This window comes from Clinocottus analis, unplaced genomic scaffold (genome assembly GCF_023055335.1).
Source record: "Clinocottus analis isolate CAN_PGR_092001 unplaced genomic scaffold, fCliAna1.0.p SCAF_80, whole genome shotgun sequence".
NCBI classification, from domain to species: Eukaryota; Metazoa; Chordata; class Actinopteri; order Perciformes; family Cottidae; genus Clinocottus; species Clinocottus analis.
The window spans coordinates 44532-72031 of NW_027176241.1; the positions used below are offsets into that span (position 1 = coordinate 44532).

The 27500-nt window shown below is 45.3% G+C and overlaps 1 protein-coding gene across 3 annotated transcripts in view; it reads right to left on the reverse strand.

Annotated features, from left to right (window-relative positions):
* Positions 1–27500, reverse strand: part of bbs9 (Bardet-Biedl syndrome 9) — a 60660-nt gene that overhangs the window by 1763 nt on the left and 31397 nt on the right. For 2 of the 3 annotated variants that reach the window (XM_068568832.1, XM_068568831.1), the window contains exons 14-18: positions 23481–23621; positions 23140–23235; positions 22492–22664; positions 22223–22375; positions 1–108 (exon numbers count right to left, since the gene is read on the reverse strand). The exon at positions 1–108 is cut by the window's left edge and continues 75 nt beyond it. In XM_068568832.1, coding sequence (XP_068424933.1) covers positions 1–108; positions 22223–22375; positions 22492–22664; positions 23140–23235; positions 23481–23621 — 671 coding nt within the window. Of the gene's footprint in view, positions 109–12611; positions 12670–22222; positions 22376–22491; positions 22665–23139; positions 23236–23480; positions 23622–27500 lie in introns of those variants that run through there. The other variant, XM_068568833.1, reaches the window with a different exon arrangement.

The window sequence follows — 27500 nt, forward strand, 5'->3', positions numbered from 1 at the left end:
GCTCAGCGACAGCAGCAGCACCAGCAGGTGTGTGGCGCCGCGCAGACGCACAAACGCCTCCTCCAGCAGCGCCCGGTTCTGCTCCGCCGCCTCCGCCAGCGCCATCACCTGCAAGAGGGAGGAGTCAGTGAGCATCACCTGCAGGAGGGGGGAGTCAGTGAGCATCATCTGCAAGAGGGAGGAGTCATCTCGCACCGTCATTCGACACCAAATAATAACGACTTGTTTGACTATTCACGATGAGATATGAATTGTGGAGATGCTAATGCTAATGCTAACACTGAATTTTTACTTAGATTTGCACTGAATTGCTTCATGGCACTAAACAGAAGAAGAGCACTGAGCTCAAGCTGAGAGTGAAAAGAGAAACACATCAATGGAAAACCCATATTTGTCCATATTTATTTTGGGGGGAAAGTAGAGGAAACAAGGATTATGGGAGATGTGGTTTTTATTTGGAAGAACCTTTATTTTCTCTCACTTTTACAATGAGTCAAGCCAGGCTTTAGCTACGACTCTACAATATATTGAACATGTGTTTAAACCTCATGCGCACCACATAGGGAACACTTCTCAAAGTTCACCGTCAGTGAAGAAGTTCAAGTAGTCGTATGAACCCCAAATGAGTTCTCACACATATAAACAGATCAATTTTATCAAATATTTTGATCTCAACTATGAACATCCAGCATGATTTCAGCAAGATTTCCCAAAAATGTCTTTTGGAGCGGTCGCCGACTTGTTCTACCTGCACTCTAAAAAAAAAAAAAAAAAAAGTTGAGTCAACTTAAAAAAGTGAGGCAACCACCTGCAAAGCCTTTTTGAGTTCACTCAACTACGGCAATAATGAGTTGTGTCAACTTATAATAAGAAGTTCACTCAAAGTGCTATCTTAAGTTTGTCAAACGTAACATTACTTGTCAGACCTACTTATGTATTTAAGTTACCACTACTTGATTTGATAGTCACATCTACTCATGTACTTATGTTCAGAACACTTAAAATATTAAGTTGGAGAAACTTGAAATTGTGTGTTCTTGTAGATTGAAAACATAAATCAACATAACTTTAAATTTATTGTTCAGAAAACCTACTTCAAACTTAAAGTGTCGTTACTAAATTTCACTGCCCACTAGTTGAGTACACTCAATTCTTTGCAACGTTGCCTTCATTTAAATTAATTAAAAATGCACACCATTTTCTTTGGAAAAGTCAACAGTTAAACAAAACAAACTTCTTCAAACACAAAATGTTTATTAACAACAAGTAAACATTTGTTTGCATAACTATACAAATTCCAGGTGTCAACACTTGAACATAGACATAAAACCCAAATGGCTAAAAAAAAATAAAAAAATAAAAAATCCAAAATCAAGGCCTTGATACAAGCTTTGGGACATTGTATATGATGGAACATATATAACACAGAAGGACAATGGCATTCCCTTGAAACTGGTCTGATTAAGGATGGCTTTGGTGCAGGTTGCAGTTTTATTCAGGAACATTTTTTTTAATTTTGTTGTAACAATAGACTGTCTAGTCAGGCCCATTGGTGGGAGGTATAAAATGGCTTAAAAACCTATCTTATCCATGCATCTATCCATCCAGTTACTGTTTAAAACTGCAATATCTTAACAAGAACTGTTAAGATGCAAAAAACAACAATTTAGTACAAGTTATGCTTTCTTAACATACACAGTACCAATGCTGATTCCAATATCAGTTTATCATTATGGGCACTGTACACTATCAACAGTGGGACAGTTATATTGTTTTTACAATGAATGGACATAAAAAATGTATTGTCTGTAACAAGACAACTGCAACCTGAACTCTTACCCCCCTCAAAATCCAGCCAAGACCATAGGCGGGGTTTACATATGGCAGGCTACTTGAGCAAACTGTTTTTTAAGGACCGAACCCGGGCAGAGCACTGGGTACCAAGGTTCATGAACAACTTTGAATTACTTTGAAGGTGTACCTCATGTCCTTTGGATACTCCAGGTTGAGAGCATAGATGAGTCCAAACAAAAGGGCAAATGCAGTTGGGATGTCGCATATATCATCCATGACAATCCGTTTCTCAGTAATCAGGGCGATGCTTAGTGTTGTTAGACTTGAGCGGACCGTCCCAACGTCATCTTCAGCAAGTAGTCCCAGTTCAACTTCTTTCACATAAGATTCCTTCGGGTCTGTATTCTACACAAAAACAAGAATACAGAGACAATAATAAATATTCACAGCCTCTTAAGTTTTCATCTTTCCTTCTCATTCTGTAACAATACAATTTAAAAGCCAAAATACATTTTCATGCAGATTTTGAAAACTAAAATATAAAACTTTCATACAGGAGTCACCTCCTACACATTAGTATTATAGTATTTAAATCGTCATAGTCTGTTAAATTAAATAAATTGATCAAAAGACAGGGAAACATTTGCTCTCACGGTACAGGCTCCCTTTAATTTAATAAGTGACAAAAACCTAAACTGGAACAAATCTGCCATAAAACAATGGACATTACCATTCCAAATCTGCCAGATTCTCACCCTAAAGATTATTAGCGGCAAAGGGTGCTGATGTAAAGGTTTTTGTTTTATTTTCTCAAAAAGATTAGCTCAACAAAACTGTACTTCAACTTTGAAAATGTACTGACAGAATAACTTTGTAATTTAAATACTGACAAAATGTGTATATGCATCAGTCTCAAAACCCATGACCAATTTGGGCTTGGAATTATAAATGTTTCCAGTAAATTTGAAGGAGAATTGCTGTTACAAAATGCATGTGATGCAGGCATTACACTCACTTGTAGCCTTGATGCTACAGTAACATTGCCAGTATTGGCAATATTACATAAAATTAAAAACTATAAAAGTTACACTTATTAAAATATTTAGATGGATTAACAAAGTAACAGTGAAGTAGAAATGAGGGTTTGATGAAAGTTTGCATTAGTGTGTTCTTGCTCAATGTGCAACCTTAATGACACATTGGTCTTACCAGACATGTCTTTAGCTAGCCGTCCGGCTTCTCCTTCACAATGAAAGGTAGACCTCGCAGAGCTGTACACTTTGTGGGCAAGGACATCTGTCATCTGAAAAATACAAATTGAAGATTAAAAATTTGACATAATACAAAATAAATTTGGAGAATGACACAAAAAATTAAACTTGGACAACACAATATCACTAAATCCACTTATTATTTGCAGAGTTGCACTTTTAGAAACATACAAAACAGTTTGCATATAAAAGAAACAATGATGCAACTTTAACTTCAATTTAATGTCAACCACAAAGTGTGCAGGCTTTGTCACTGCAGTGTCTCAAGAGAGAAACGTCCATTCATGGAGCTCCACGCTGCAACAATACATTTACTGCTTTAAAAGTGATAGCTGATAGCTTAAAATAGTGATAGCTTAACGCAGCAAATCTCATCGAGAAAAGCACGCAACGTATTTTTCGCTGCTCTCTGTCCACTGGGTGTTCACCTGTGTGCCCGCCCGTGTCTGTGTGCATGGCGTTACAGAGAAGAGTTGTAACGCGACCATGTAGACAGGTCGGTTGATAAAAACAAATATATTTTTGACGAAGCTCAAAATGTGTTCTATTTTAAGAACATGCCTCGCGGGCGACTCGCGTGGTCCCTGCGGGCGAACAGGTGCCAACGGCGCTACCGTCCAGGTCCTGGTCGCTATCTAGTGCACCTGAATGCTACGCGCGGGTAACTAAAGAGTGAACTAGAGCCTCTAGTCTAGAAGCAGTCCCGACGCCACCAACGCTAAAGTACTGCGAAGCACTGCAGCAACATGTTAGCTAACCTAGCTAACACGAGCGGGTCGTTATCGTAAAATTACACATGACGTTATGAACACGTGAAAAGTAGGCTGGTGTCTGTCACGTTATAAACTTCGTAATGTTAACTTTGGCAATAGAAATCAACAGGTTATCTGACTAGCTCGTTAGCTAACGCACTGAACATACACAGTCTTACCTGGTTAAGGTGCGGGACGTAGACGGCATTCTGCAGAAACACTTGAGCTGCCGTTGACCGGCGCGAAATTGCGCTCTCATGCGGACGTGCGCATGCGCAGTGGTAGACGGATATTTCTTCTTCTTCTTCTTCTGCCTGTTTTACGGCAGTTGGCGGTTTTTTCTTCTCTCTCTCTCTTTATTAAATATGTATTGTCAACAGACATTCAGCAGTTTAAGATTAAGATGTAAAAAGTACATGTAAATCAAATGAGATCTGAAAAACTATCAAAATATAATAAAGAAACAATGGTATCATCAAATCAATGTATCTTAAACAGGGGCTAAAGAAAATATTTTAATATTTATTTCATTATTTAAAATATAATATTAAAGTAGTATATATATACATGTATATATATATACATATATATACACACACACATGTGTATATATATATATATATATACACACACACACATGTGTATATATATATATATATATACACACACACACATGTGTATATATATATATATATATACACACACACACATGTGTGTATATATATATATATATATATATATACACACACACACATGTGTATATATATATATATATATACACACACACACATGTGTATATATATATATATATATATATATATATATACATACATATATATATATATACATATATATATATATACATATATATATATATATATATACATATATATATACATATATATATATATACATATATATATATATATATACACACACACGTGTATACATATATATATATATACATATATATATATATATATACACACACACGTGTATATATATATATATATATATATATATATATATACATATATATATATATACATATATATATATATATATACACACACACGTGTATATATATATATATATATATATATATATATATATATATATATATATATATACATATATATATATATATATATACATATATATATACACACACACGTGTATATATATATATATATATATATATATATATATATATATATATATATATATATATATGTTTTATTTATGTGTGTTTGTGTGTTTACTGACACATGCACAGTGGTCTTAGTTACCTTAGTAGATGCCCAACTCACTATACTATACTATACTATAGTTTTCTCAACTTAACATTTTCAGTGGATTCCACTCCTTATTCATAAAATTGACATTTTGAGTTAGTTCAACTTTTTTCAACGCTATTTGTTGACTCAACTTAAAAAAATGTGTTAGGACAACAAATTTGAAGTTGGGCTTTTTAGAGTGTGTCTGGTTCAGGCATCACCAACACGCCACATACTAATAACACACCTCTTTGGTAAGACTAGGACCTAAAGAACCAGAATCTGCAAAGAAGAATTTGGCAATAAAACAAAAAAACGTTGTCTTGCTGGAGCATGCTGGGTCTTAAAATTTGCATAATTCTTCCCCCTCGCTGTAGGACATGTTTTTATAAACGTGAGACAGAGAACAAAAAAAAAAAACACGACTTGTGATTCTTCAGGTACTAATAGGGGGTCTTGAAAGCTTATATTTTATTTTTAGACTCCACAAGTCCGTACGGTTACGGATACGAGTGAAACCTCACGGGCGCCGTGGAACGTTGACAGAGACGACGGCGAGTCAGCGGCATTTACGAAGGTCCTTACACTTTACACGGTTACTTTTAGTATTTCTTACACCACACACATCTTCTCAAAAGGGTTGTCGTATAGTAGCAGCGTACAGGAAGTTACACAACGATGTGGTTGCGGAGATAACTAAGGAAACCTTAAATGAAAAATGTCTTTTTTTTCTCGTCCGTTTTCTCGGGGCGTTGCGCCTGCCATCTTTTTGATCCTCAGAAACGAGTCTGTGATTAACGAGCGAAAGGAAACGCTGCACACGAGCGTCCGTTCATCTCGTTGAAACACCGCCAGCTGAACGCATTCCTGCATTGGGACGTACGGCGTCTGACGAGCCGTGAATCATCTCCCCGCTTCGGCACTGAACGCCCCTTCAGCCCCGAAGACGCTCGCAAACCTGCGTCAACACCTACACGGGCATCGAGCCCTCGGCTCCTTCTTTACCGTCTCCGGGCTGATTTACTCACATTCAACCCCGACAACTTCACAGAGACGTGAACGAGGATCTCACAGCTGAGGAGATCTGAGGCTGACGAGAGGAAGCCAGAAACAACTGGACGAGTGTGTGTGTGTATATATATATATATATATATATATATATATATATATATATATATATATATATATATACATGGTTATAAATGTTCACAGCAGAGATAAAGCGGCTTCTTTTTGACCTCTGCAGCAGTTCGTCCTCCGACTGAACGTTTGTTAGTTTTAGAAACTGACGCTCTGAAAGCAGAAGCAGCACAAGCTGAAGTCCTTCTGGGTTTTACTGAAGAACTCAAAGGAGGCGGGACCAGCTGACCTCTGACCTCTGAAGCCTGCCGGGGGCTCGATCCCTCCATCGCTACGGACGACAACAAGAGAGAGAGAGCGATGATGGACGACAAGAGAGGACAGGCCGGGTGAAGGGAGGAGGAGGAGGAAGAGAGGAAGGGAGGAGGAGGAGGAGGAGGAGGACTGAACGTACGGAAGGTAAAATAAAAAAGGAAAAAGAGGTGAAAGCAGATCTGGGACTAATGGACGAGTGTTCAGGGTAACGAGTGAATCGCAGGCCCGAGCGCCAACAAGCGCCAGCGGTTTGTTTGACAAATGGATCCAGCGCTCGCCATCTGATACTGCCAAAACACAGACGGAAGACTCCTAAGTGTGTGTGTGTGTGTGTGTGTGTGTGTGTGTGTGTGTGTGTGTGTGTGTGTGTCGGGGTTAAGCAGCAATTGCCAAAGTAAGCCGTTTCGATTCGTGTAACACTAAACTCCAAACATGAAGGTGCAGGACGACGTCCTCTCACAGAGACGTAAACACTGTCCACTTCCCCTCGTTTTCGTGGTGACCTTAAAAAAAAAGAAAAAGCTCTGAGGTCGCGTACGAGAAGCTCGTCACTCACACCTGGACCGGCCTCTCGTCCGGAGAGTCTCGATCACGCTTCCAGGAAACTGGGAACTGTTCACGGTTTCACACTGAAGCTTTGAAATGAATAAATGAAGAGAAGCGACATCATCCTGGTGTCTTCAACGCTGACGTGGCGCCCACGCTTCCCCCAAAATGTGACTTTTTAAAGTGTGGAAACTTGTAAAAAAGATAGAAACAAAGACATACAATCCAGAACTCCTGTATGGATTCATGATATCCTCATAAACACACACGCCCTCCCCTCGGGGGTCTATGAAAGTGTGTGTGTTGATAAAAGGCTCCGGGTCCAGTGAAGGGCTCCATTGTTGGCAGAGGTTTAGCTCCACACACACACACACACACACACACACACACACACACACACACACACACACACACACACACACACACACACACACACACACACACACAGCAGCTGAACTGCCGGCGACTTTAAACAACCTGCAGGAGGAGCCGTAGAGGTCGTGACCTCAGAGGAGAAGTTCCACTTTGTGTCTATTCAGACTTTACGCTGCAGTTAACCCTTAAAGCTACTAACTAGTAGAACTAGTACAACAACTAGAACAACTAGTAGAACAACTAGTAGAACCAGGAACCACCGATATGCAGCCGGCCGCAGTCCTTACAGCAGCCGGGTCTTTTCTAATCCTCCCACTCAGCTGAAGGGTGTGTGAGTAGGAAGCAGGAGACCAGTGAGTAGGAAGCAGGAAGCCAGTGAGTAGGAAGCAGGAGACCAGTGAGTAGGAAGCAGGAAGCCAGTGAGTAGGAAGCAGGAGACCAGTGAGTAGGAAGCAGGAGACCAGTGAGTAGGAAGCAGGAAGCCAGTGAGTAGGAAGCAGGAGACCAGTGAGTAGGAAGCAGGAAGCCAGTGAGTAGGAAGCAGGAAGCCAGTGAGTAGGAAGCAGGAGACCAGTGAGTAGGAACCAGGAAGCCAGTGAGTAGGAACCAGGAAACCAGTGAGTAGGAAGCAGGAGACCAGTGAGTAGGAAGCAGGAAGCCAGTGAGTAGGAAGCAGGAAGCCAGTGAGTAGGAACCAGGAAGCCAGTGAGTAGGAACCAGGAAACCAGTGAGTAGGAAGCAGGAGACGAGTGAGTAGGAAGCAGGAAGCCAGTGAGTAGGAAGCAGGAGACCAGTGAGTAGGAAGCAGGAAGCCAGTGAGTAGGAAGCAGGAAGCCAGTGAGTAGGAAGCAGGAAACCAGTGGCACCAGTACACACCCATCAGGTTGAGCATGACGTAGTGAGAGTGTGTGCTGCCATCAAGTAAACGCTAAGTAGTTAAGAGCGGTAGTAAAGTAAAAGTGCTGTGTGTGTGTGTGTGTGTGTGTGTGTGTATTCCACAGAGCCTTCAGATTAGATGTTTCCTGCTCAGTTAACCACAGCAAGCAGCGTGGATGAGCTCCAAGCCACACACACAAACAGAGTCATGTGAAAACACACACACACACACACAGTTGCAGTATCTGTGTGGAAAACGGCAGCAGTGCGTTTGGCAGAAAGGCGACGTGGCAGAACACAGACAGACAGACAGAGAGTGAGAGAGAGAGAGAGAGAGAGAGAGAGAGAGAGAGAGAGAGAGAGAAGAGAGAGAGAGAGAGAGAGAGAGAGAGAGAGAGAGAGAGAGAGAGACAGAGACAGAGAGAGAGAGAGAGAGAGAGAGAGAGAGAGAGACAGAGACAGAGAGAGAGACAGAGACAGAGACAGAGAGAGAGAGAGAGAGAGAGAGAGAGAGACAGAGACAGAGAGAGAGACAGAGACAGAGACAGAGAGAGAGAGAGAGAGAGAGAGAGAGGCCGACGCAGGCAGAGTGAGAGAAAAGGAAGGAAAAAGAGAAGTGAGTAGTAACAAAAACAGTAGAAAGGTTCATTTTGGGGTCAAATGATGTGTGTGTGTGTGTGTGTGTGTGTGTGTGTGTGTGTGTGTGTGTGTGTGTGTGTGTTCAGGCTCAGGGTTTCCGTGTCTTAATTAAAGAGCCAATTAGAATCTCAGTTTAACGACGGCTGGAATTACAGAGCCCATTTCCTGGTGTAGGATGACTACCCCCCCCCCCCCCCCACACACACACACAAACTTTGGAAGTCTTACACACTGTTACACAATAACATACACGTAGACGCCCACGATCACACGCACAATAATAAATATGCTTTCACTCACACAGGTACAAGTTTCCTCAGTAATGGAAGAAGTCTAACAGATGCGCACGCGCACACACACACACACGCACACACACGCACACACACACACGCACACGCACACACACACACACACACACACACACACACACACACACACCAAGGGTTCTCAGGGGGAGTTAACCTAAACACCATCACACAGAGAACTGAGAGGCCAAACGTTCGATTCATTCTTCACCACTTTTGCCTTTTCTCTTCAATGAACCTGTGTTTTAATATTTTATTTCCTAATAATAACAATACCAATATATTAATTTACGGATGTCTTTTTCCCAGTTTAATAAGCCTCTGGGAAAAAGTATTTTTTTGGCCCCCATGGCATCACGTGACATTAGTACCACTGTTCCACCAACCTGTCAATCACCTGGTAGCCCCGCCCCTCAAGCATCCCCTGAGAGGGAGTAGAGTAATTTATATAGACTTCTATACAACCAGAGGAGTCGCCCCCTGGTGGTCAGGAGAGAGAATGCAGCTTTAACACATGAAGCATAGACTTCTATACAACCAGAGGAGTCGCCCCCTGGTGGTCAGGAGAGAGAATGCAGCTTTAACACATGAAGCATAGACTTCTATACAACCAGACTTTGCCGCCATGTTTGGATATAGATTGGAGTTGTATGGTCGCAGCAGCTGATTGATGGCTTTTCACAGCCTCAAAAATATCAGCAAGAAGTAACACACTATCTCAAATCAGTATGTACATATCGTCATAGTACATGTACTGCATATTTATGGTACATGTACTACTGCATGTTTATAGTACATGTAGTACTGCATGTTTATGGTACACGTTAGAAGGTAAATAGCCAAAGAAAGTACAGATGAAGAAAGTAAAGCGGCACTAAAGAGGTGAAGAGAGAGAGAGACGAGTGATGAGAGATCATCTCTGATAGACAGTAACATCTATTGTGTGAGGTCAAAACAAACACACAGACGCACAATACTGATAACACTGTCTGTCTATACTCTCACTGATAAGACAGGAAGCGACAAGAGAGAGGAGGAGATAAGGGAGGAGGAGACAAGAGAGGAGGAGACGAGACTGGAGTAAGACGTGGAATATGATGGGGAAGTAAAAGAGGAGGAATGGGGGATGACGCGATAGGATCTGGCAACCCGATTAGCATCTGCTGTCAAACCTCCTCTTCATATATTCTACTTTGAAAATATTTCAGTGATTCAAGAGAAAAACAAATCAGATATTGTCTGAAGATGAAAAAGAGCAAATGCTTCTTCATGAATCTGCCCTCACAGACAATATCCCAGAATGCAATGCAGCTGCAGGCACCGGTTGTTGTTTTTTGGGCCTCGTGGGGTATTCGACCTGTCGTCCATGAGCACGTTGGACTCAGAGACGTGAACACATCTCAAGGTAAAGGTGAGGCTTTCAAAGAGGATCTTTGACCTGCAATCCAGAAGTTCATGTTCATCCTCTCTCATTTCAAGATGAAACAAATGCTAAATGCTAAAAAAGAAAAACAGTGTAAAATGAAAAAGTGTTTTTTGGTAAGAAAAATATATGTTTATATTTTTTTTCTCCCCAATCAAGGCTGTCAGAGAGGCTTGAACAGGCCGTCGTTCAGCGGTTACGGACGCTTGCTAAAACACGGCGGTGTGATTTATGACCCCCCCTCCCTCCCTCCTCTTCCTCCTCCTCTTCCTCCCATCCCTCCGTCAAAGAGCCGGCTCAGCGCTTGTTTTCTCTGGGACGGCGAGGCGGCGGGAGGGAAACCCCGTCTGCTTTTCTTTGACACGCGTGTTCACACGGTCGCGATACAAAGAGCTTTATGCTCCGCTGATAGGTCGTGTGTGAGAAAATACACACACGCACGCACGCACGCACACACAAACACACACTCACACACACACACACAAACACACACACACACACACACAGGAGAAACATGTCAGAATCTGAAATATGAGCAGATAAAAAACACAAACGCTGCGCAAAGTTATGGCTTGGAAAGTTTCAGTTTGGATCTGTATGATCAAATACAATCGTTTAGTTTTCACGTGACTATAAAAGCATTGAAAGCATTCACAAGGGTTTATCACCTTCAACCTCTCAGACTCTTTTATTTGAAGCTAAAGAACTTCATTCTTTAAAAAAAAGAGTTGAAATCCTGGGGTTGCAGAGCTCGGACCGGTGGATTCTTAATAAGCGTGAGACTCTGGAACGAGAGCTGAAGACAAGTTACACACAGAGACGCTGTGTGCTTAGTTACACAAAATATTACACTCAGCGGGCCAGAAAAGAAGATTTAGTACGTCCCGACACATGAAAACGCAGCACGGCAAAAACATACCAGAATGTTTCTGCTGCATTCTGGGTCGCACGGAGCAGCGGGAGGTCAAAGGTCAAAGGTTTTCACGAAGTAGCGCGACCGTACGTACTTTGTGAGGGCGGCTGTCTGAACTCAAAGTTTTAATGGATGTAAAGTTAATTTTAAATCTGGAAACCATTTTAACTGTTCATATATAATTTTTCTAACAAACAGCTGAATACACACACACACACACACACACACACACACACACACAATCCTAAGTCTCTCCTGCCACATGCATTATCACTCACTGACAAAAAAAACTACATTTTACAAAACCTTAATACCCACACCCTCTCCGTTACACACGCACCCTCTTACACACACACACACACACACACACACACACACACACACACACACGCCCGCTGAGGTCGGCGGTTGCACAGTCAGTTTGTGGGTGGTCCCGAGTCGGCCCGGAGGCCCCAGACGGAGCAGCGGACTAAATTACAGAGCATGACCCACCGCAGTGACACCCAACCTGGGATTAACACCCGGGCCGAGTCCCAGGCCACCGGGCGCCCCGGGGCGCTGTGGGAGCTGACCTCGACAGGTTCAGAGGTGACCTCAAACACACACACACAAACTCGCTGGTTGGGTCCAGGCCCACCCAGGACTGAAGTAATGAGGGGGTTTGGTCGGTCCAGCTGGAAGGACGAGAGAGAGTTCTGGGCGGAGGCCGGACTGGAGGACTTGGACCCGGCCGGACGGAGTGTCTGGTGTCTTAGAAACATCCAGATTGTGTCTACACGTGCGCCCGAAGGCTCCCGACACCTGGCAGCACGTTGAGCCTCAGCCGGGTCGCCAGAAGAACTCTGAGTCATCGCGACGAGTCACGAGCTGCAAAATAGAGACCAAAGCACTCCACCCGTCTGTTACAGTTTTTTTCACCTTCATGTTGAGCTAACAACAGTGTTGTAAAACACTCATGAATATTCATAACTTTCCCCTCAGAGGTGAAACTTCAAACAGCCGTCGAGGAAAAGTGTTTTTCTGTGAAAGAATCCCAACAAAACGTTTTCTCTTATCGACCACAGACGAACAGCTGGGAACATCTGGAGGTGACATCACAGCGCCTGCATGTGGAGGTCGGGCCAGGTGACACACACACACACACACACACACACACACACACACACACACACACACACACACACACACACACACACACACACACACACACACACACACACAGCATAGAGAGAGCTGATACAGCTGTTTGGAAGTGTGGTCAAGGTCAAAGTTCAAACAGATACACTGATACCACACAAACTCACGCCCTGAAGCAAGGCACCCACACACACACACACACACACACACACACACACACACAACTCGCTATTTGTGTACTTTCCACTGCACTACAGTGACCTGAACACACATTAAAACATATTTTTGAGCCAAGTCTCTGATGAGCTAATTACGAGCTAACTATAAACTAATTATGAGCTAACTATGAACTGATTATGAGCTAATTATGAGCTAACTATGGACTATTTATGAGCTAAATACGAGCTAATTACGAGCTAACTATAAGCTAACTATGAACTGATTATGAGCTAAATACGAGCTAACTATAAGCTGATTATGAGCTAATGATGAGCCTGTTCTCCCTCGAGGTGGGGAGGGGCCGGGCGGTTTTGGAGTGACGCGTCAAACAAAGACTTTCACTCAGGAGATCTGTGTTCATGTTCTGTGTGAAACCCCACAACACCTGGACTAGTTTTCATTTTACATTTACATTTATTTTTTAAGTATATTTTATGTCCTTGATATACATATGTAATACAAATATATAGATAAATTCAAGCGGCGATGTCCAATTGCAATTATTCCCGCTGAAATAACAAGAAAACACCCAATAACACAACCAATCAGATCGCTCTGGGACGGCCTGGAGGCGGGACTTAGTTCCTGTCTGATCATAAAAATATCCTCACGCAATTTTCAGACTCTTCTCTTCATATGTGCTGTACGTTGCCAATGTGTATGTGGTCTGTGGTGTGTGTGTGTGTGTGTGGGGACAGTGTTTTGTCTGACGCCATATTTAGTCTCTCTGGTCCTAAGAGCAGGCCTATAATCACACAGATTCTCTCTACTCATTACACACACACACACACGCTGCACGCACGCACGCACACACACACACACACACACACTTACAGTGGCCTGTCATTAACAGATCACACTAACCTCCCAGGCTGCACACGTGCACACGCATATGGTGGGGAAACGAATAGACAGACAGACAGACAGACAGACAGACAGACAGACAGACACACACACACACACACACACACTGTGCTCGAGAATGTAATCTTCTGAGGCCGTTTTTGTCGGCGATATTATCCATATTTAACTTTAAATGTCAAAGTGACTTGTGGGTGTTTGTTCTGAGCTCATATGAGCGACATGTTCAGAGTCAGGAGAAAAGATGACATGTGACTTTATGAACCAGCAGGAGGCCTCTGGAGGCGGGGCCTCGGCTTGACAATCACGTGTGAACCCGCCTCCTGTCAGTCTGCTGCGTATCGGCTGTAAGAACTCAGAGGAAAAAGAAGAAGAAGCCGTCGGGATCTGAGGTCTGTGTGTGTGTGTGTGTGTGTGTGTGTGTGTGTGTGTGTGTGTGTGTGTGTGTGTGTGTGTGTGTGTTGCCTGCTTGTAGTCAGAGACCAAAACAAGGCAATCTAATCTTGGCAGACAAAACACAGAGATCCTGAATACAAAACACACACACACACACTCACACACACACACCTCGGTCACTTACATACAACCTGCTCACACTCAGTGTCCCCACGTCCACATTGAACCACAGGTTGACCAAGAACACAACGATAGTACTGCTACTACTACTGCTAATACTACTAATACTGCTACTACTACTACTAATACTACTACTACTACTACTACTACTACTACTACTACTACTACTGCAGTGAAATCTTTTCCTGGGTTGTGATTCATCTCAGTGGTTTTCAGGTACGTGGGATTTTTTTTTTTAAATCCATTTAAAATTAGCATCCATTCAAAAATCCTTTTACAATTGCTATTTAATACATAATCAATAAAACGTAAGTGCATGTTTCATGAGCTGCAGAGCTCCGTGTATGATCTCGTGGGTCCTTTCTGGTTCACGTGACGCCGTTTGGCCTCCATCTTTTCCAGTTACACATTTCCACGACACTTTGCGGCAGGTACTTTATCTTCTCTGTATTTTCAGATATTTCAGCTTTCAGCAATCAGACACATCTTCAGCAGGACGTGCGTTGTCCAGTTTCTTGTGTGAAATAAGGAAGAGAGAGTAATCTTTTCCTTATTTCACACTACAAATCAGCCCACGGCTTCAAGGTGTGTGAAAAGCCTCCTTTAATGAGTTCCTTCCACTGTCTCGCGCTGTGCTCTCTGGACTCATTGAAAGAGTTTTACCGTCCGTGGGCGACGGCGAAGTGAAGCTCCGCACGCCGGCTCCAGAGCTGAGGAGTTTCATTTCATTTCCTCGGCGGCCAAACAAGCAGCTTCCCGCGAGCAGCTGCTGCAGTTCCTCTGCGGCGCCTCTGCGGCCCCTCTGCGGCGCCTCTGCGGCTCCTCTGCGGCGCCTCTGCGGCGCCATTGCGGCTCCTCTGCGGTGCCTTTGCGGCTCCTCTGCGGTGCCTTTGCAGTTCCTCTGCGGCTCCTCTGCGGTTCCTCTGCGGTACGGGCAGAACCTGTGGGAAGAGTTTTGGAACCGCGACACGAGGTCAACGCTGACCTTTGACCTCGATCCAGCTCCAGACTGGAGGCGGCGGAGAGAGGAGGGGGAGTCCGAGCGGGAGCGTTTGCACCGAACCGCCAGTTTAATTAAAGCAGAGACGACGCCCGCAGGCTGTAATTCTGTAATCTCCTCTCAGCGTGACGGCTCTCCAACATGGAGCATTTATTAAATCTCTGCTGGGTGCCCAGCAACGGGACCAGGAGAAATGATGCGCTGAGCTCGGTGGGAACCTCTTCTTCATAGGGCCACTGGTCAAAACGCCAGTCTGAATATTTTTGCCAGGAAAACTGATAACTTGAGTCTCTTCAGGGCACGAGAGGAATCCCTAAAATCATCTCGTTCACCTCTTTATGTTCTTCCTGCTTAGAATGAGTTCCTCGTCCTCAAGCTGTCATCTGATTGGTTCCTCCTGCGCTTCATTTCTTTCACTGATGAATCTGCTTTGCTTGAATATGTATTTCTTTACGTCACTGAGCTCCTTCAGACGTCACGTTGCATGCTCATGTTCACGGTTTCCACAGGAACATGTGGACTTCATCGCTCTTCCAGAATCATTCTGGATGAGCGATGTGGTCGAGTTATCGGTTGTCTCTCTGTCTCTTTCTGTCTCTCTGTCTGAGACAAAGCTACAAAGTGAGGCTACATTTGAAAGACTTAAACTCTTCCTGTCCTTTCTTTTCCTTCTTGTCGTTCGTCCCGTGATGGAGAGATCGCTCCGTCAGTCAGACAGCAGACAGATGGCAGCAGATCAATAGGAAAGAAAAACAGACAATAAAAGTCAGATTTGTTCTTTGATTCTTTCAGCTGTGAGCTCAGAGGACAGGAAGGGGAAGGAGGAAGAGGAGATCATCTCCTCCTCTCTCTTTCTCCCTCTCCGTCTGCTCGAGTCAAGTCGTTCTTTTCATATTACTTATGTCTCTGGGGATTTCTCTACATTTCTTCAGCGTTTCCATCGCTTTCATCTCTCTTCGCTTGTGTTTCAAGTCTGTTTTTTTGTTCTTGCATTAAACACAGTCGTCACTTGTGACGCAAAACTTTGTCTTTCCAACAAGCTTGCGTTCTGTTCACCTCTTCTTCTCCTCTTTACCTCCCTCGTTTCATCTCTTCATCTCTCCACGTCCATCACCCTCCTCCTCCTTTGTATTTCTCCGCCTGTCTCGTCTTTATTTCACTTTCAGCCGTCTATCTCTCCCACACCACCACATCCACATGTTAATAATAAAGCCCCCCCACATCTATGAGGAAATCCTCTGGCAGGTCGTCCGTGTGATAAAGAAACACTGCAGATGCTTCCTCCTCGCCCTCGTCCTCCTTCTGTGATTGTTTTTTTACGCGACTTTCCGCGGGTCTAAAGAGAGAAATCTGAAACCGAGCCGACTGGAACCGATATGGGTTGCGCGGCGTCGTGGCAGTTAATGAGCACCGAACTCGATTAAAATCTGGGGAAGATAAATAAAAATGGTCAAGCCCGATGGAACCCAGAGAAATCAGAGCCAGACGCGGCTCGGCCCGTCTGCTGCTTCAAGGCGGATTCGCTTTGGGCCGAAAAGCTGAGCCTCCTGATGTCACCGGGTGCAACGAGGCCTGAACGCGTTTCACTTCGGACAAACGTTTAATGACATCATGCTATAATATAAAGTTATAATTTAAATCCTAAATCATGAAATGTGGCTTTCACCACAAATAGATTTTTAAAAACTGCAAGATAAACGCATGAAAAGCTGTCACACGTGTTCAAGCTGCATTCTCTTTCCTGACCACCAGGGGGCGACTCCTCTGGTTGTATAGAAGTCTATGCTTCATGTGTTAAAGCTGCATTCTCTCTCCTGACCACCAGGGGGCGACTCCTCTGGTTGTATAGAAGTCTATGCTTCATGTGTTAAAGCTGCATTCTCTCTCCTGACCACCAGGGGGTGACTCCTCTGGTTGTATAGAGGTCTAAGCTTCATGTGTTAAAGCTGCATTCTCTCTCCTGACCACCAGGGGGCGACTCCTCTGGTTGTATAGAAGTCTATGCTTCATGTGTTAAAGCTGCATTCTCTCTCCTGACCACCAGGGGGCGACTCCTCTGGTTGTAACCTCTAGTCAAACAGACCATAATAAGGGGATGCTTTAGGGGCGGGGCTACCAGGTGATTGACAGCAAAAGACGTGAACGTCGTTTCTATGTCACTCCTAATTTGTTTGCTGTGGCTCTTCATCGGGGGAGAAGAAGCCAAAATCCTTTGCTCGGGAGACAGCACACACACACACACACACACACACACACACACACACACACACACACACACACACACACACACACACACAGAACATTGAATGTCTGTCAGCTGAATGAAAGACAGCCATTCAGTGATAAGACAGACAGTCACATAAACAGACTGTCAAAAGAAAAACAAACCAGACCACCATCACCCCTCTGTGCTCCATTCAGCCCAGAGAGGGGTCTCAGTGTGTGTGTGTGTGTGTGTGTGTGTGTGTGTGTGTGTGTGTGTGTGTGTGTGTGTGTGTGTGTATGTGTGTGTGTGTGTGTGTGTGTATGAAAGAGAGAGAGAGCACTGAAGGATGTAAATGTGTGTGTGTACCTGGGGTGAAACATCTCCCTGGGGGGAGGTCGAAAAATGATTGAGAGAGGGAGAGGAAGTTTCTCCCTTTAATCTGATACACAAACACACGGGCACGTAAGAGCCATTCACACACACACACACACACACACACACACACAAAAAGGCGTGTCAGGAGCTGCGGCGTCCTCCGGCTTCTGGCTTGGATCGTCTGGAGGAACCGATCTCCGGACCAGGACCGGACTTCCTCGATTGAGACCTCGGACGACACTGAAAGCCTCACAAGCTGCTCACCCGTCTAATGCCCCAAAACGTTCTCGGGTCAGATCCCTTTTGCCGAAACGTTTATTTTTGCACATCAGTTCCAGTAGTTTTTATTCAAAGAGATGTTTGGACCCGTACTCGCCTGCAGTGCACAGGAGGGAAAACAAGCAGATGTAATCTACTTGGGAGCACTAACGCACAAAAACACAGTTCACAGTGTGTGAACGGAGGCGCCGATGTCTACGTGCAGGCAGACACACAATTCACTGCTATGAGATTACACACGCTAATGAACACGCCGTCGTGGATGTGAAAACACGGCCAAACGAAAACACACGCACATATACGTACTGGAAATGCACACTTCCTCATGCGCTCTTACACACACACACACACACACACACACACACACACACACACACAAGCAGAGAGAGGCCCGACTGTTAATGGCGGTGGTCCTGCGCACCACAGTGGGGTCTGTGTTTAGCCGTGTTTAGAGCTCCATTTGGGGCCAGATAAATCAAGCGGCTGTCGAGCAGAAGCCTCCATTAGGGGCCCGCGAGGCCCCGAACGGCCCGTCAGTCAGCAGCCTTGCCCTTCTTCCAGCGTTTGAACTCTTAATTACAGGGGGGCTCGGCTCGACCCGGCCCGGCCCGACCCGGCTCCCCGCCGCCGGCGCTGGCTAGCTCGTAGTGCTAATGCTAATACTAACAAACGTTTCAGCTCCAGGAGGAAACGGCACTGGGGGGAACACATTTATGAAAGCTCTCCCTTTTGTTTTCCGCCTCCGAAAACGCTCCTCTTCTGAGTGACAGTCCCGGGGTGTGCCGCTAGCACACTAGCGCCAGGCTAACCTCTGGCAGCCACAGATTAATCAAACACCCAGTTAGAGGGGAGGGAGAGCGTAAAACACAGGGGCCGCTGTGCCGTGACTGATGGCGTCTTCAGGAGCGGCTCGCAGCGCGACAGCAGACACAACCGGACTCCAAACGACCAAAAAACAACGCGTCGGACTCGAGCCAGTTCGTCTCAGATCATCCGTCACGGCCGAAGCTCGTCCGTCACATTTGGGTTCAAACGTTCGGGGGCGGGTTTGTTTTGGAGCCCGGCCACGTTTGCGGTGGACAAATGGAAAAAGATTTTTTTTTTTTTTACACATGGGAAGAAGAAGAAGTGAGGCCTCTCAGGAATTCATGAATAAAATATCGGGCTCATAAGAGGCAGCGTTGAACAATGGAAATATTATCCCTCCGCTGCATGAATAAATAAAAGTATTCTGGCGGTGGAGCTCGTTCCTCTTATCTCCCCGACGGCTCGTCAGCGATGTGGCCGGCCGCCGCATGTGGAGACGCACACCGCTAACGAGGGGAAACCCCACGACCCCCACAACCGTCACCTTAAGATTGATGCAGAACATTTAACTCGGCAGACATTCCTCCCCGGCCTGAAAATGAAAGAGGTGCCTGGTTCAACCAGCATTCCTGATTGGCCGCGCATTCCTCGACCACTTCCAACAACACTGCGGTCTGCTGGCGAAGGAGCCCTCAAAATGTCCACTTTATAAAAGAGTCCTGCGAGGTTTCACCTGGTTTGTTGAGCAGGAACTCATCAATTAACCTTTTGGAAACTGTGTGAAAATCCTCCCGCGCAAATTTTAAGTCCCAGCATGCGCCATTCAGACAATCTTTTTGCATAAAATAAGTAATATTTTTCCATTTTTAAACCGAACGACACAGTTTCTTGACTGAAACTGTGTCGTTCGGTTCGGATTGTTGTTGCAGGTTCTGATTCTTTAGGTCCTAATCTTTCCATAAAGGTGTCTTATTGACGCTCCAGGAGGCTTTTTGGGGAATCTGGCTCATATCATGCTGGATGTTCATAGTTACCATCAAAATATCTTTTAAAGGGATTTTTCGCAGATATACATTTTTTTCCCAAGACTTTTCTGAACAATTACAAACAATGAACACACGTATTGGAATCAATTTGAGGTTCATACGACAACTCAAACAGGAAAAGAGGTCTGGAGACATCGTTGTTCCAGAGTTTTCAAAGGGTTGAAGTAAAACTCTTTTACATACACATCTTTTTCATATATCAAGAGCACTGAAGGTCTCAAAATATGCAACGGTCACCATCCCAAAAGATTAAAAAAGGAAGAAACACTTAAAAAGAATGAGAAGTAGAATTATCCGATGATTTAAGACAGGAACCTTGACAGGAAGAGTGGTAGAAACAAAAGAAACAAGACAATAAAGGCAGATTAAATCCTATTTTGAAGCCTATTTGAATGTTTTCTCCTCTGGTCACCTTCTGGTAGAAACATGTGATGGAGACAAACCTCAGCAGCACGACTCTTAATACCAACATGAATTATTAATGTGACGCATTCATCACTCTTCCGACCGTCGATAGCCTCCATTACGGCAGCGTGGATACATTACTGAGTGTATAGGGTGTCCAGAAGTTCCCGTATACGAGCCGCTGGGATGGCGGGAAGAGAGGAAGACAGGGGGAGAGAGAGAGAGAGAGAGAGAGAGAGAGAGAGAGAGAGAGAGAGAGAGAGAGAAAAAGAGAGAGCGAGAGAGAGCGAGAGAGAGAGAGAGAGAGAGAGAGAAGGAGAGAGAGAGAGAGAGAGAGAGAGAGAGAGAGAGAGACAGAGAGACAGAGAGAGAGAGAGAATGAGAATGAGAGAGAGAGAATGAGAGAGAGAGAGACAGAGAGAGAGAGACAGAGAGAGAGAATGAGAGAGAGAGAGACAGAGAGAGAGAGAATGAGAGAGAGAGAGTGTGAGTGAGTGAGTGAGTGAGTGTGAGTGAGTGAGTGAGAGTGAGTGAGTGAGTGAGTGAGTGTGAGTGAGTGAGTGAGTGAGTGAGTGAGTGTGAGTGAGTGAGTGAGTGAGTGAGTGAGTGAGTGTGTATGGCAAATGACAACCTGTGACTGACACAAGAGCAGGAAGGATGGATGGAAGGAAGAATGGAAGGATGGAAGGAAAAGAGACAGGATGGATGGATGGAAGGAAGACAGCCAGGATGGAAGGATGGAAGAAAAAAGAGAGGCAGGATGGAAGGAAGAGGCTGGTGGATGGAAGGACACACACGTGTATGCTTCCACAGTGTGTTTTCACTTCATGAAAGTTAAATGTAACAATTCTTCTTCTTCTTCAGAGTCCGGCTGCACTTGTAGCTCCACCTCCTCGTGTCACGTCTGGTTACAAGGAAACCAAGATGGCGACGGCAAAAATGGTTTTAAAACTGTCGTCCGCAAACTGATGGCTGAAGTCAGGTGACGACTTCCTCTGAAACATAAAGCGCCTCCAGAGATTGAGTTTCACTCTGTATTCAAGTTACCTTTTGATTGTTTTTGTTGTCTTTCGGGCCTAAAAGAAACATTGCTGATGAAGTGTTACTGCTCTGCGTGCAGCTGATTAAACGGTTGAGGCGGCAGACGTTAAACATGAACATGGACGCTGCCCGCTGGCAGCTCAGCCCAACCCGAGCTGAGGGCTGTTTATTTGGGTTAGAATGACATGAAGAACGTCAACGGGCTCGTTCATTTCCCCCACTGAACCCGGTGGAAGTCACAGGGAGCACAGTGCCGACGGGAGGATGACACGCTGCCGCTCGCTAACGAGAGACGTCGACAAGAGATGCTAACGAGAAGCTAACGAGAGACGCTAACAAGGCGCTAACAGACAGTGCAGCGGACGACCGCTTAGTAAACAAGCATGTGCAAGGAACCATCACTTTGCCACACACACACACACACACACACACACACACACACACACACACAGACACACACACACACACGTTCAGCTACAAAAGCGTCCGCAACAGGTTGTGTCTGCTTCAGCGAGCGTGACTTTGTGTGTCTGTCCAGCTGTGTGTGAGCTCACAGCTCATCAGCAGCAGGGAGGAAGTCCATAAATCAGCAGAATCCGGCTCCCACACTGTAAATCTATCACTCACACGTCATCGCTGTGTGTGTGTGTGTGTGTGTGTGTGTGTGTGTGTGTGTGTGTGTGTGTGTGTTCGTGTCCTCTGACCTGGCTGTAGGTGGCGTCCAGCAGCGTGTCCAGGTTCTGCAGCGGCGCCGGCGTTTTGTCTTTGAATCGGGTCAGCAGGCGGCGCTGGATGGCTCTGAACTGGACGGCCCGCTCCGACAGCAGATCCTGGTACTGCTGAGCACTGACACGCAGCTAACACGCGCACACACACACACACACACACACACACACACACACAAGACAACTTCCTGATTACTAGGAAACGCGTGTTGGCTCCTCTGGAGCTCTGCATGGACTCCGGCTGGTACCTGGAAGTGCTGGTCCACAGACAGGAAGTACTCCTGCAGTGGCAGCGGCCCGCTGAAGCTCTTCTTGAAGTCTTTGACTCCCAGTTTGGAGAAATGGCGGTCGAACCGGAGGACCAGCTCCTTCACCACCATCCACATGTCCTCGAAGCGGTCGCTCTGGATGCGGTACCGCTCTGACCAATGAGACAGAGGCAGGAGGGCGTCGGTGTTACGAGCGTGGGACGAATGTATTTACCAATCCACTGGTTTTGTGACTCTAAGGCCTTTGGCAAACCAGTTCCCATCACCAAACCAGTTCCCATCACCAAACCAGTTCCCATCACCAAACCAGTTCGTCCACATGAGTAAAGTTATGTTTTCACAAGAGATAGGAAGAATTTCAAAAATCGAGCTTTAGAGCCATAATATCACTTTACACTTGAGCCTTACGATGCTGCTCACTACACTATCTCATACTGGTTTCATACTGGTGTCCATACCGGGTTCATACTGGTGTTCATGGAGGTATACTGGTGTTCATACTGGTTTCATACTGGTGTTCATGGAGGTATACTAGTGTTCATACTGGTTTCATACTGGTGTTCATACTGGTTTCATACTGGTGTTCATACTGGTGTTCATAGAGGCATACTGGCGTTCATGACTCACGGGACGTCCTGGAGGCCAGCACAGTGACTTTGTCTCCTGACAGGAACTGGAAAGCCAAACTGTTCCCGTCCTTATCTTCAGATTTCACCACAAACTCTGAGAGAGAGAGACAGAGAGAGAGAGAGAGAGAGAGAGAGAGAGAGAGAGAGAGAGAGAGAGAGAGAGAGAGAGAGAGAGAGAGAGAGAGAGAGAGAGAGAGAGAGAGAGAGAGAGAGGTCAGATAACTGAAAAACAGAGCATTTATCTCACACACATTGTGTGTTGTGTATTGAGCATGTGTAGTGTGTGATGTGTAGTGTGTGATGTGTAGTGTGTGATGTGTAGTGTGTAGTGTGTTGTACCTGGGAACATGGCGTGGAGGTCGACCGGCGGCTGGTTGGTGTCCACGGTGATCTTGAACTTGGTGCTCTTGGCCGGTGAGGCCGGCACACACAGCAGCGCCAGAGGGAGGCAGAACGCGGCCTGCAGAACCTTGGGAACCCCTGAGGACGAGAGGACGAGAGGTGAAGTCGTTCTCCGTCGGCCGCTTTGCCCCTGAAGAGCCTCTGCTGGCCTCCGTCTGCTGCTACTCATGATATAAACCACTTATTCTGCATTATTCCACCCTGCTGGTTTCCTGGAATAACAGCCTCACATTCACACGCTTCCCTTTTAAGTGGCTCCATCTCCTCACAACTCCCCTACGGCCAATCAGAAGGCTCATCGCTTCTTTCTTTTCTTTTTTCATCTTCTCGGCTTTCTCTCTCCAAACAGCAGCCGAGTTAACATTTATTAACACGGTTGACGCTGCAGATGTTCATGTTACGAGTGTGTGTGTGTGTGTGTGTGTGGAGCCATGAAGGCCCAGAGACTCAACGTCAACAACCAGGGTCCGGACCGGGGTGTGTCGAAGAGCCGAAAAGGAAAAGAAAGGAGGAGGAGAGTTAAGGCCAACTATAATATATGTCCTGAGCTTAAGCAGTGCTGAGCTTGGCAGAAATCTACACTTAGCTAGAATAACAGAGCGGAGGAAAAGGAGTGATGGAGGAAAACAGTTGTTAAGAAGAGATGGGGGGGGGGGGGGGGGGGGTTGAGCTAACGACATGAGAGGGTGAGAGGTGAAATCACAGCATGTTCCAGGTGATTACAGATAGCGATGATTACCTCCGACTACTGTGCACCTCCTTCGTTCCAGACGTGCAATTATTATGTGATTCAATTATGTGATTCAATTTTAGCTTTGAAAACAGTGAACTGAGGCAGAGAGCGAAGGAGGGACGAGATGGAGCCAAAGAAAACGAGAACAACTCCGTAGAAAAAGGCAGAAAACGGGCGGAGTGGTCGAGAGGATGAAGGACTGGGGTCCAGTCTCTTGTTGTCACTTTGCTCTCTGGGGTCCAGTCTCTTGTTGTCACTTTGCTCTCTGGGGTCCAGTCTCTTGTTGTCACTTTGCTCTCTGGGGTCCAGTCTCTTGTTGTCACTTTGCTCTCTGGGGTCCAGTCTCTTGTTGTCACTTTGCTCTCTGGGGTCCAGTCTCTTGTTGTCACTTTGCTCTCTGGGGTCCAGTCTCTTGTTGTCACTTTGCTCTCTGGGGTCCAGTCTCTTGTTGTCACTTTGCTCTCTGGGGTCCAGTCTCTTGTTGTCACTTTGCTCTCTAGGGTCCAGTCTCTTGTTGTCACTTTGCTCTCTGGGGTCCAGTCTCTTGTCACTGAAAGAAGCATGTTTATTAGAGTGGACGCAAGCCTGTGTGTACAACCATGGTGTGTGTGTGTGTGTGTGTGTGTGTGTGTACCAGAGAGTTTATTTATTTGAGTATAGCACCAATGTACAGGATCAGGTTCTTACCACAGCTGCAGTGATGTCAGTGTGAGTGTGTGTGTGTGATTTAGTGTGTACAATGAAAGACCACATCTGCTCATTCTGTGTGTGTGTGTGTGTGTGTGTGTGTGTGTGTGTGTGTGTGTGTGTGTGTGTGTGTGTGTGTGTGTCTTTTTATCATTTCCTCTGTGGTACACAGCACGGCTCGCTCTTCCATAAATCACGTTCATTAACGCGCAGCATTCTGCTCGAGGTGATCGTCAACGTCCAGGTGTGGACGTCTGGATCGCCGTTGTTCTTCCACGCACATCTTTCAGCTGGCGAAGCGATCTCACGATTCTGCGACAATAACCGAGAGCTTTTCCTGCACTTAAGAGGAAGATTTGCCAACAAGTACGTGTGTGATCAGCGCTGAACTCCTGACAGTGACGTCGATGGACACGAGGAGGAACTACAGGCTGCTTCCTGGTGTCCATGGGGCCCTTTATATGAGATTGAAGGAGTGGTTTGTCCCTCACAGGGACCCTTACTACTGAACATGGACCAAAGAAGGAGTGGTTTGTCCCTCACAGGGACCCTTACTACTGAACATGGACCAAAGAAGGAGTGGTTTGTCCCTCACAGGGACCCTTACTACTGAACATGGACCAAAGAAGGAGTGGTTTGTCCCTCGCAGGGACCCTTACTACTGAACATGGACCAAAGAAGGAGTGGTTTGTCCCTCACAGGGACCCTTACTACTGAACATGGACCAAAGAAGGAGTGGTTTGTCCCTCACAGGGACCCTTACTACTGAACATGGACCAAAGAAGGAGTGGTTTGTCCCTCACAGGGACCCTTACTACTGAACATGGACCAAAGGAGGAGTGGTTTGTCCCTCACAGGGACCCTTACTACTGAACATGGACCAAAGGAGGAGTGGTTTGTCCCTCACAGGGACCCTTACTACTGAACATGGACCAAAGGAGGAGTGGTTTGTCCCTCACAGGGACCCTTACTACTGAACATGGACCAAAGGAGGAGTGGTTTGTCCCTCACAGGGACCCTTACTACTGAACATGGACCAAAGGAGGAGTGGTTTGTCCCTCACAGGGACCCTTACTACTGAACATGGACCAAAGGAGGAGTGGTTTGTCCCTCACAGGGACCCTTACTACTGAACATGGACCAAAGGAGGAGTGGTTTGTCCCTCAATACACTAGTTTTTACTTTATTGTTGAATTTGGCGCATAATGAGATTAATTGCAGAAAAATAATGTGAATAATCAGTTAATTTTTTTCAACTTTGCCCAGCCATAATATTACTGAAATGATGCGTGTGTATATCTATCTATCTATCTATCTATCTATCTATATTGAGCGAGAGAGAGAGAGAGAGAGAGAGAGAGAGAGAGAGAGAGAGAGAGAGAGAGAGAGAGAGAGAGAGAGAGAGAGAGAGAAGCCACAATGCATCTTGGTACATGTAGGCACCTAATCAATCACTTTGTTTCATTTGTCTTCACCGCTGATTGAACATTTAGCTGATGCTAAATAGTTGCACATTAACATACCTACCAGTTGGGAGCAGAAGTACACAACCATATACGTGTGTGTGTGTGTGTGTGTGTGTGTGTGTGTGTGTGTGTGTGTGTGTGTGTGTGTGTGTGTGTGTGGTACTGAAGGGCCTCTAAGCCCAAGATAGATTACAGGACGTCCTATTCTGTATAAAAGCACACAAACCCAGACGGACTAAAACAAACATGGCTGACAACTAGGAACACTACTGTGTGTGTGTGTGTGTGTGTGTGTGTGTGTGTGTGTGTGTGTGTGTGTGTGTGTGTGTGTGTGTGTGTGTGTGTAACAGATGATATTTCTGTGTAAACTGCACACAGTATAAAAGGATATACATTATATACATGGATATTTATTTATTCCTTACAGTTAGGAAGTGTGTGTGTGTGTGTGTGTGTGTGTGTGTGTGTGTGTGTGTGTGTGTGTGTGTTTGTGTGTGTGTAGACTTATGCCAAGTATCAAGTTGCAGGAACATAAACAGGAGGCAGTGGTCTCTTCCTGTATATACAGTCGTGCGTGCGTGTGTGCGTGCGTGTGTGTGTGCGTGCATGTGTGCGTGCGTGCATGTGTGGGTTGGAATGCATACAGTGTAGATTTGATTATTTGTGTGGAATAGTAGATTGAAATGTGTATCCTGAAATCCAGCAAATACATGTATGTGTATACAGTGCATTAGTGCATGCAGTGTGTGTGTGTGTGTGTGTGTGTGTGTGTGTGTGTGTGTGTGTCTGTCTTCTTGATCTACTCTATCCAGCTCTACGAACCAAACACTTACCTTTGGGATTGAGCTCTGCATGCAGAGAGGAAGAGAAGAAGAGTTAAAGGTTAAAAGAGAAGATTCAGACAAAGATCCCAGAAACAGAAGAAGAGAGAGGTATCACTCCTTTCCGGTTCTATTCAGAGAAAGAAGACCTGGACTCTGCGGTTTACGAAAAGGAAGGGCTTCCCTGGGAAAATCTCTCTCTCCCTCCCTCTCTCCCTGTGTGTGTGTGTGTGTGTGTGTGCGTGTGTGT